General features: G+C 46.7%; 1 protein-coding gene across 4 annotated transcripts in view; it reads right to left on the bottom strand.

The window, feature by feature from the left end:
* Window positions 1-313: 313 nt before the first annotated feature.
* Window positions 314-11,472, bottom strand: part of LOC136628565 (disintegrin and metalloproteinase domain-containing protein 10-like) — a 121,136-nt gene continuing 109,977 nt past the window's right edge. For 3 of the 4 annotated variants that reach the window (XM_066604565.1, XM_066604567.1, XM_066604568.1), the window contains 2 exons: window positions 7,405-7,501; window positions 314-727 (listed from right to left, as the gene is read on the bottom strand). In XM_066604565.1, the coding sequence (XP_066460662.1) occupies window positions 597-727; window positions 7,405-7,501 (228 nt within the window). In that variant the 3' untranslated portion in view covers window positions 314-596. The remainder of the gene's footprint in view (window positions 728-7,404; window positions 7,502-11,472) is intronic. The other variant, XM_066604569.1, reaches the window with a different exon arrangement.

Genomic DNA, 11,472 nt, shown 5'->3' with positions numbered 1-11,472 from the left:
CGTCTGTTCTATCTTTAGGCCGCCTGCAGACGGCCTAAATTCTCGCAGCGGGACCCGACCCGCGCCCCTGCAGGGACCAGTACGGGTCTCACCTTGTCCCGCAGCTCCAGCTCCCTGATGTGCCGGCTGCCTGCCAGCCGGCGCATGCGCAGAGCGGAGCTGGTGGCCCGGGAGTGACATTTTTGTGCGGGCCTCTGCGAATTTCCACCTGTGTGCAGGGGGCCTTAGAGCGGAAAATGGAATTCAAATGCAAATAAGTATTTTCATTTCTTTCCATTGATTTCAATGCATTTGCAAATAAAAAACACAATGCTTTCCATTTGATTCTGTTTTATTATGGACTATGTGTTCCGTTTAAAGAAAGCAAGATGATATAATGCATTTTATTGTATGTATGATCTTTGCCAGCATTAAATTACTCTTTACATGTACTGTAAATACTGAATCATATCATGGCCATCAGCAGTGTTGAATTGTAGAGTCGGTCATATTCCATCTTATTAATAACAGCAATATGCAATACCATAGCTTGGATGAATTCGTGCTGCTTCCTTCCCTGATAGCCACATAACCAAAACATACATAAGTAATATATTCTAGATTCTCGTCTCAGACTGCATATAAATGGATGCCATATGCAGTTCTTTCCGGGTATATATAAAATATTGCTGAAGAGCATCGGATCTTCTTGGATCAACTCTCCCAGTTGGTTTCCTTGTTTTTTCCACTGGGAAATAAGGCAGGAATATTTATATAATTTAAGAAAAAGAAATCATTTTGGAAAAGGCAAAAAATAAACTGAGTCATATAAACTAAGTAATGCAATAAATATTAAATAGTAACAGCAGTTTAATATAACACTTGTAAAGAGATGAGCGAATGCTCGGGTGCTCGTTGCTCGAGTCGAACTTTTTTGTAATGCTCGAGAGCTCGTTTCGAATAACGAACACCATTGAAGTTAATGGGCGACTTGAGCATTTTTGTATGGGACCGATGCTCTGCATAGCTGATGACTTGTCAAACACCAGAAAACATCAGAAAGTCATGGAAACACCACAGAAACGGATAGGGAAGGGCAGGGGCAGCATGCATTGCTGCATCTGAGTCTCCCAGGTCCCACTATTAAGCCAAAATGGGGGCAAGAGTCTGGCGCCACCCCCTAACAATTTAGTTGGGACAAACCCTCATTAGCAAGGCACACGCGCTGGCACATCTTAATTAAGCACCACACTACCTGCAACCAAGGATAATCACTGCCTGCGGGGGACACCGCTGCCTCTTCTCCTGGCTTACATGCTGGCTTCACTGTCCAATTCCCCCCCCCCTCCACCGCACGACCCTGCGTCCACAGCGCACACAAAAGTGTCCCTGCGCAGCCTTCAGCTGCCCTCATGCCACACGGTCGCTTCATAGCCACACCACCCTCATAGCTATTTATAAGCGCGTACTGAAATGCTGAGAAACCGGAGGCACAAACTGCAGAAGGTTGGCAGGGCTAGGCAGCGACCCTCTTTGAAAGTGTGGGCGATAGCCCACAATGCTGTTGAGAATTGATGATAAATTGATGTACGATCATCATTCCAATTCTGTTCCACCTCCGTCACAAAATTGTCAGGAGCCGCAAACGTGGGTATAAAGGGGACTCAGGAGCCAGCACTTCTACACATCTCCACAATGAAGCAATACTCTGTGTGGGAAGCACGTGAACGGGCCCAGGGTCAGGCTCAGTCCCAGCCTCCACCTTGTGTGACCCAAGGTGCCATGAGTTACATAGCAATGGGAAATCCATGTGTCTCCACACAATTCATTCTGTGTAGGTGTCAGATAGCTCAACACCGCAATGGGAAGTCTTTGAGTTCCTTTGGCTCGCCTATGCTGTCGGTGCACAAAGATGGTATTACACAAGAAGAAATCAGAGCGCCCAAACATGGCAGAGTTTCACCCTGCTAAGGGCCTCGGCCCACATTTCTGCCCTAGTCAGTCAGTGTGTTTGTGCCAGGTAAAACAATGCAATGGGAAGTCTTTGTGCACCCACAGCATAGAGGAGCCCCTGGAACCCCAAAAAGTATTACACAAAGAAGTCAGAGCGCCCAAACAATGCAGTTTCACCATGCCAAGGACCTCCACCTCGGCTCACACCCTCAGTAATCAGCAGCTGTGAACGTCTTATTAATGCAGTAACGCTCCTTTTGTTTGGCCCAAACCAGTGTCTCAGATAACTGTGGTAACACAAGAGAAAATACATGTTGCCCAGTGCTGATCATCCCCTGACCCCAAGCAGGAGGAGGAGGTAGCATAACAAGGCCAATAAAGCATGCCGAGGTAGGACCTGCAATAGTCTGTGTGGGAAGTATGTAAGCGGGCCCTGGGTCAGGCTCGCTCCCAGCCTCCACCTTGTGTGACCCAAGGTGCTGCGAGTTACATAGCAATGGGAAATCCATGTGTCCACACACTATTCATTCTGTGTAGGTGTCAGATAGCTCAACACCGCAAAGGGAAGTCTTTGATTTCCTTGGGCTCGCCTATGCTGTCAGTGCACAAAGATAGTATTATACAGGAAGAAATCAGAGTGCCCAAACTTGGCAGAGTTTCACCCCGCCAAGGACCTCGGCCTCAGCCCACATTTCTGCCCTAGTCAGTCAGTGTGTTTGCGCCAGATAGGTAAAACACCGCGATGGGAAGTCTTTGTGCACCCACAGTATAGGCAGACCCCTGTAACATTTCTGTAGCAAGAGTATAGGCAGACCCCTGTAACATTCCTGTAGCAGAAGTATAGGCAGACCCCTGTAACATTTCTGTAGCAGAAGTATAGGCGGACCCCAGTAACATTCCTGTAGTAAAAGTATAGGCGGACCCCAGTAACATTCCTGTAGTAAAAGTATAGGCGGACCCCAGTAACATTCCTGTAGCAGAAGTATAGGCAGACCCCAGTAACATTTCCTAGCAAGAGTGTAGGCGAACACCTGAAACATTGGTGTACCAAAAGTATAGGCAGACCCCAGTAACATTTCTGTAGCAAAGGTATAGGCGAACCCCTGTAACATTTCTGTAGCAAAAGTATAGGCAGACCCCTGTAACATTTCTGTAGCAAGAGTATAGGCAAACCCCTGAAACATTGGTGTACCATGAGTGTAGGAGAAGGCTGAAAAAATTAGTTAGATAACAGTATAGACGAGGGCCAGAAAAATTGGTGTATCAAGAGTACAAGTACACCCCTGAAAAATTGCTCAACTGGGAGGGCAGGTGAAACCCATAAACATTTTTTAAAAAAACAGCTCACTATTGCTTAATTTGTAACAGTGCCTGGAGGCAGCCCTGGGAAAAAAATTGCTCTATGTTAAAGTATCAATACTTTTGAAACTTTTAAAAATTGTAAAAAAAATATAGGCAGAGCCTTTTGGACCACAGAAAAATTGGGAGTTCAGCATGATGACATGCTGTTTCAGGAGGAGGAGTAATAATATCCGAGAGTGATTGACAAAGCTAATTCCCCCTTTTTTTCTGGCGTTAGAGAAGGCTTTTTTCTCCTGTTGCAGTGAAAAAAATCATTAGGGTCCACTGCTTTCTGCCGGTGGAGAAGAGAAGTCTGGGGAAATCCAGCTTTCGTTCATCTTTATGAGTGTCAGCATATCGGCACTGGCAGTTGACAGGCGGGTACGCTTATCCGTGATGATGCCCCCAGCTGCCCTAAACACCCTCTCTGACAAGACGCTAGCGGCAGGGCAGGCCAGAACCTCCGGGGTGTACAGCGCAAGTTCGTGCCACGTGTCCAGCTTTGACACCCAGAAGTTGTATGGAGCAGAGGCATCACGGAGGACGGTGGTGCGATCGGCTACGTACTCCCTCACCATCTTTCTACAGTGCTCCCTCCGACTCAGCCTTGACTGGGGAGTGGTGACACAGTCTTGCTGGGGAGCCATAAAGCTGGCAAAGGCCTTGGAGAGTGTTCCCCTGCCTGCGCTGGACATGCTGCCTGATCCCCGTGCCTCCCCTGCTACTTGGCCCTCGAAACTGCGTCTTCTGCCACTAGCGCTGTCAGATGGCAAGTTTAGCATCACTTTTTCCACCAGGGCCCTGTGGTATTGCATCACTCTCGTACCCCTTTCCTCTTTGGGAATAAGAGTGCGAAGGTTCTCCTTATACCGTGGGTCGAGAAGGGTGTACACCCAGTAATCCGTGTTGGTCAGAATGCATCTAATGCGAGGGTCACGGGAAAGGCAGCCTAACATGAAGTCAGCCATGTGTGCCAGGGTACTAGTACGCAACACATCGCTGTCCTCACTAGGAAGATGACTTTCAGGATCCTCCTCCTCTACAGCCCATACACGCTGAACAGATGAGAGGCAAGCAGCATGGGTACCCTCAGCAGTGGGCCAAGCTGTCTCTTACCCCTCTTCCTCCTGCTCCTCCCCCTCCCCCTCCAAAACACGCTGATTTATAGACATGAGGGTGGTCTGGCTATCAAGCGACATACTGTCATCCCCCATCTCCTGTTCCCACCGAAAAAGCGTCAGCCTTTATGCAGCGAACTTCTCAGCAGGCAAAGCAGTGGGATGGTAACGCTAATGATTGCCGCATCGCCACTCACCATCTGGGTAGACTCCTCAAAGTTTCCGAGGACCTGGCAGATATCTGCCATGCATGCCAACTCCTCAGTAAAGAATTGCGGAGGCTGACTACCACTATGTTGGAGCTGGTATTCCACTATTGCTCTACGCTGCTCGTACAGCCTGGCCATCATGTGCAGCATAGAATTCCAGTGTGTGGGCACATCACAGAGCAGTCGGTGCTCTGGCAGCTGAAACTGATGTTACAGGGTCCGCAGGGTGGCAGCATCCATGGTGGACTTGCGGAAATGTGCGCAGACGCAGCGCACCTTGCCGAGCAGGTCAGACAAGTGGGAGTAGTTTTTCAGAAACCGCTGAACTACCAGATTGAAGATGTGGGCCAGGCATGGCACGTGTGTGAGGCTGCCAAGCTGCAGAGCCACCACCAGGTTACGGCCATTGTCACATACGACCATGCCCGGTTGGAGGCTCAGCGGCGAAAGCCAGAGGTCGGTCTGCTCTGTCAGACCCTGCAACAGCTCGGGGGCCATGTGCCTCTTGTCACCTAAGCTGATTCATTTCAGCACGGCCTGCTGACGCTTGCCCACCGCTGTGCTGCCGCGCCGCACGTTACCGACTGCTGGCGACGTGCTCACACTTCTTAATTGAGAGGTAGATTTCATAGAGTGAGGAGGCTTAGAGGAAGGAGGAGCAGCAGCCAGAGGATTCAGAGTTGCAGTCCCTAGGCCGGGAGTAGTGGACTGCGTAGAAGACTGGGTGTTCGATACATTGCTGGACGCATTTTTTGCCATCCACGACAGGACCTGCTCACACTGCTATGTTTGCAATAAAGGTCTACCACGCAGACCTGTAAATTGTGATATGAAGCTGGGGAGCCCAGAAACTTGCCTCTCTCCTAATCCCGCAGCAGCCGGCTGTGATTCACTACAACCAGGAACTCGGCCTGTGCCCACACCCTCACTTGGACGTCCACGTCCACGTCCTCAACCCTTACCCCTACTCCTCATCACGGCGGATTAAGAATAGAGCAGGGCCCAAATAAATTACCCCACTGTACAGCACTGACAACTGTGGCTTAATTCACCGCACACAGAGACTTGTAGATAGCGGAGGCTCTATGCTTTGACTTGAAAAAATTAACCCGCTGTCTTGCGCTGATACCTAGGGGTAATTTACCGCTCACAGAGACTTGTAGATAATAGAGGCTGTGTGGAGTGGGAGAAGACTCTAAAGCCAGTGGATAGTGCTGGTAACTGTGGCAATCTCAACCCCACCAAGGAAAGGGTATTGTGAGACGCTCTGCACAGTGGCTGAGCTGAAATACTTTGCAGCGGCCCAGGAAATATTACAGTACTGTTTAGCGTTGAGACCTGTGTCTAATGCACTGCAGACACAGAACGGTCTAAATGTCTAAATGAAGTCACTTGCAAAAGGCTAGGAGATGTTAGAGAGCAGTTTCACGGTGAGAGCTGTTTGTACGGCGCTGCAGGCTGAGAACGCCATTACTGAAAGGCTGGGAACTGGCCTAGATGCATAATACAAAAATTGATGCACTACTACTCCCAGCAAGCCACAACTATAATGCACATGGCCAGATGTAGCCCTAAGAAGGAGCATTGGGGTTCTTGCATGGAGGATCAGGACTGTATAGTGTATAACTATATATATATATATAACTGACTTCTATGTGTATATACTGAGGAGAATATAACTGACCTCTGTGTGTGTATATACTGAGGAGAATATAACTGACCTCTGTGCGTATATGCTGAAGAGAATCTACCTCACTCTATGTACATATACTGAGGAGAATCTAACTGACCTCTATGGGTATTTACCAAGGAGAATATCCTTTACCCCTATGTGTTTATACTGAGGAGAATCTAACTGACCTATGTGTGTATATATTCAGGAGAATCTACCTCACCTCTATGTGTATATACTGAAAGGCTGTAAATTTGAATAAAGAGGGATGTTACCTTTAAGGCCTCATGTCCACTAGGAAATTCGGGCCCGTGCGGATTCTCCATGCAGAATCCCGCAGCGGGACCCTCCTTTTCCGGAAACATGAGGTCTGAAAATAGATTTTTCTTACCTGTCCGGACGCTGCGGGTTCCTGTCCGTTGCGGCCGGATCTTCTTTCTCTCTGCCCAGCGGATGCATGTGGCACGCCGACAGCGTGCCGCGCACATGCGCCGTGCACTCTTTTTTTTTTTTTTGACCTCCTGCTCTCCCGCGTTGGAGAGCAGAAAATCAGCTGCGGGTGTACCATGGGACCGGACGGCTTCCATAGGCTTCTATGGAAGCCTGCGGGAGCCGTCTGCGCGGGAGACCCGCAGAAAATGGAGCATGCTGCGTTTTCTCTCACGTGCGGGAGAAAATGCAAATCCATTAAAATGCCATCCGCGGGTGCAAATTACAATTTAATTGGCTAATGGATCCCTATGGGCAAAATTGAATGTGGACTCCGCAGCACAATCCGCAATTCGATTTTGCCAGTGGACATGAGGCCTAAGAGTAAAAAGTGAGGAGAGTGGGAGGGATGGCATATTCTGTGGAGTCTCTGGCATGCAGTCTGTGGAGAATCTAATGCTCCTCTATGTGTATACATTTATTCCTCGATTCCTTTGAAGTAACCACGACTTCATTCAATTTTCTGGTAAACATCTGTACCAAATTAACTCAGGCAAAGACAGGTATATCAGCTAGTGTATAGATAAAATATACAAATGCACATGAACTCACACTGAGTATATCAGATTTTTTTCTATTTGCTCAACCTTGGCACCATGGTTTTCCGTTTCATATTTTAATATATTTTTATATTTCCCATTACCTTCCTTAGAGTCCAGAGTCCGGCCAAATATGAGTATTGTTCCAGCCATTATAGCTCCCAGCATTAATATAATCAGAAGAATGGCCCACCATCTTGTCTTTGTAATATAGAAAAGGAAAATACATATATAAACAATTTGATACATATTCTTCACTGTACATATACTGTCAAAAAATGGAGAATCTTTGTACACAAAATATTTTGGACACACCATATTGATTTTGTAGCAAGAAGAAACAGATGTTCTGGTCTAGTCATACATATCCAATAATGCGGGCATCACACCCCCATATGGGAGTTGGATCTATTCAATGATGGAGATAAATGAACCGAGCTGACCTCATTCACTGTGATGGGGTTTGTCCTGCTGCCTTCTAGTCCTCCGGCATGCTGTGCTGTTTCATCCAGAATTGTATGTCAGATCTATGCTGGAGGCTCCAAATGGAGCTTCCAACACAGATATAAAACTAGCCTAGTATGTGTTTCAAGAAGCTTTGATTATTGTCAGGCCAGTGATATAACTAAAATTGAACAACTTTCCATAAAAACTTGCATGAACCCACTTTTCCTATTTCAAAACAAAAATACTGCTCAATAAAGCAGCACGTCATGATGCTGGCACTGAGTAGCACAGCTCAGTATTCCTATACAGAGAGCTCTTTCCATTATGGCACATAAGAATAATAAAACAATATAACAAAGAAAAAAAACTTTCATTTTTTGGAACTGTGCAAATATGAACAGTATGATACTTCTAGTACGAGTGAGATTTTGATTATCATTTTAGTTGGAAAATAGTCATTATACAGCTGCAAGGAAAGCAAATGAACCCTCTGGAATAACCATGATTTCTGCTTTGATTATTATAAAATGTGGTCTAATTGTTATCCAAGTCACAATTACAGACAAACAGAATCCAACTAAACGAATGGCACAAAAATAGTTCTATCATTTATGTCTTTATTGAGCACATTGAGAAAACTTCTACAGTGCAGGGAGAAAAAGTAAGTGAACCCCTGAATTGAATAACCTGTCTATCTTTTTAGCAGCAATCACCAAACGATTCGTGTTGTTTCTTTTTCAGCCACTCTTTGGTTGATTTACTTGTGTGCTTTGGGTCATTGGCTTGTTGTATCACCCAACACCTCTTCAGCTTAAAGGGGTTGTCCCGCGAAAGCAAGTGGGGTCTATACACTTCTGTATGGCCATATTAATGCACTTTGTAATGTACATTGTGCATTAATTATGAGCCATACAGAAGTTATTCACTTACCTGTTCCGTTGCTGGCATCCTCGTCTCCATGGTGCCGTCTAATTTTCAGCGTCTAATCGCCGGATTAGACGCGCTTGCGCAGTCCGGTCTTCTTCTTTTCTCAATGGGGCCACTCGTGCCGGAGAGCGGCTCCGTGTAGCTCCGCCCCGTCACGTGCCGATTCCAGCCAATCAGGAGGCTGGAATCGTCAATGGACCGCACAGAAGCCCTGCGGTCCACCGAGGGAGAAGATCCCGGCGGCCATGTTCAGCCGGTAAGTAAGAAGTCACCGGAGCGCGGGGATTCAGGTAAGCGCTGTGCGAATTTTCTTTTAGGTCCCTGCATCGGGTTTGTCTTGCGCCGAACGGGGGGGCTGTTGAAAAAAAAAACCCCGTTTCGGCGCGGGACAACCCCTTTAAGGTCATTGATGCCCTTATAGTCTCCTGTAAAATGTTTTCATGCGCTTTAGAATTCAGTGTTCCATCAATGATTGTAATGCATCTAGCCCTTGAGGCAGAGAAGCAGAGCCCAGCCATAATGCTATCTCCACTATGATGTACATGTGGGAAAAGGTTTATCTTTTGCCTCGAAACATAAAATTGTACATTTGTCTTAAAACGTTTGTAATCTTTTAGATTGTGATTATTTATAATAATGACTTACATAATAATTAGACCACATTTTATTAGTAATCAATGCAGAAATCCAGGTAATTTCAAAAGGTTCACCTACGTTTTTGGCAACTGTAAGACCAGTCTCACACAAGCGTTAGTGAAAACGCTGGGGTTTTAAATGCGTTTTACAGCATTTTCTAATGGTGTTTTCGAACGCTTTCAGCAGCATTTTTAACACACCCCATCATTGCAGTGGGTGATGTGCGTAAAAAATCACTGAAACGCACTAGAATAGACAGCATTCAAAAAGTATGACGCTAGAAATGCCGTGTTCAAATACTCATCTGAGAAGCCCCATTGAAATCAATGGAGGCTCAGTACATTGTTTGTTTTTAGCGGGTGCTTTACAGGTCGCTAAAATGTTGTAAAAAACGCCTGTGTGAGTGGCCTAATGGAGTTCAATATAATAAAATGGTTCGTGCACTAAATTATATAGCATTTTACACTGGAGAATCCATTTCTTTTATAAGTGACAAGTGACTTGTTTAAAGGGGTTGTCCCGCGCCGAAACGGGTTTTTTTTTTTTTCAACAGCCCCCCCGTTCGGCGCGAGACAACCCCGATGCAGGGGTTAAACAAGAACACCGGACAGCGCTTACCTGAATCCCCGCGCTCCGGTGACTTCTTACTTACCTGCTGAAGATGGCCGCCGGGATCTTCTCCCTCGGTGGACCGCAGGGCTTCTGTGCGGTCCATTGTCGATTCCAGCCTCCTGATTGGCTGGAATCGGCACGTGACGGGGCGGAGCTACAAGGAGTCGCTCTCCGGCACGAGTGGCCCCATTCAGAAAAGAAGAAGACCCGGACTGCGCAAGCGCGTTTAATCTGGCGATTAGACGCTGAAAATTAGACGGCTCCATGGAAACGAGGACGCTAGCAATGGAACAGGTAAGTGAAAAACTTCTTATAACTTCTGTATGGCTCATAATTAATGCACAATGTACATTACAAAGTGCATTAATATGGCCATACAGAAGTGTATGACCCCACTTTGTTTTGCGGGGCAACCCCTTTAAGGTCTACCATCAGTAGATCAAATATTGATTTCCTTATCCCAAGTCATTTTGGCCGGGCTCACGCAGCAGATCCCAGCTGTGAGCCCGGCCGTGTCCCTGTGTATGGATGCGTAATGTACTGGGTATGACTGCAAACGCATGCAGGCGGTCATGTGCAGTACAGCTTTTTTGTTTGTTTATATTTCCCGTGCTGTTGCTTAGCAATGACGCAGTCCCATGCACAATATAATTGCATATGGGCTGCGGGTATATCTTTGTCCAGAGAGCACAATGGTCTCTCTCTCACAGATTTTGGGGTAAAATAGAACATACTGTGTTCTATTTTTTGCAAGCGGATTATGCAATTTCGACTCACTAATGTGAGCGGAACTGCGTAATCCAATATATTTGATTGATCCGCGTATTACCGCAGATCATATGCTCATGAAATCCGCAATTACTATTGATTCGTGTGAGACCAGCCTTAAGCCCCATTTACACGGGACGAATGTCAGGCAAACGATGCCCGGCACTCGTCCCTGTGTGTACTCGCTCCCATGCTGTCACACAGGAGCGAGTATCGCTGGCTCTCTGACAGAGCGGCCAGCAGGGGGCCGGGATGGCAGGAGGAGATGTTACTCCTCGCTCTCCCCCACCCGTCTCCATTCACTTAACACAGATGCCATTCAGTACTGATCATCATTCAGGATCATCGCTCATCGTTTAGGCTGTAATCTGCATTACAGCTGGGAATATCTGAGTATGCATCCGTAAGAATGTAGAGGGTACGTAAGAGAGTCACGCACATGCAATTTTCCTCTCATTGTCTATCTGATGCAGTGGCCAGTGACCTTACTTCTGCACTAACCAGTGTTGCAGGTCCCTGAGGAGGGAACTGTATGTCTATGATGGGATAAACATTTAAAGGGGTTGTCCCGCGGCAGCAAGTGGGTCTATACACTTCTGTATGGCCATATTAATGTACTTTGTAATGTACATTGTGCATTAATTATGAGCCATACAGAAGTTATAAGAAGTTTTTCACTTACCTGCTCCGTTGCTAGCGTCCTCGTTTCCATGGAGCCGACTAATTTTCGCCGTCTAATGGCCAAATTAGCCGCGCTTGCGCAGTCCGGGTCTTCTTCTTTT

This window comes from Eleutherodactylus coqui, chromosome 5, assembly GCF_035609145.1.
Source record: "Eleutherodactylus coqui strain aEleCoq1 chromosome 5, aEleCoq1.hap1, whole genome shotgun sequence".
In the NCBI taxonomy this organism is placed as follows: domain Eukaryota; kingdom Metazoa; phylum Chordata; class Amphibia; order Anura; family Eleutherodactylidae; genus Eleutherodactylus; species Eleutherodactylus coqui.
The sequence above is the reverse complement of the archived record's forward strand: the minus strand, read 5'-3'. Positions and strand labels throughout refer to the sequence as shown.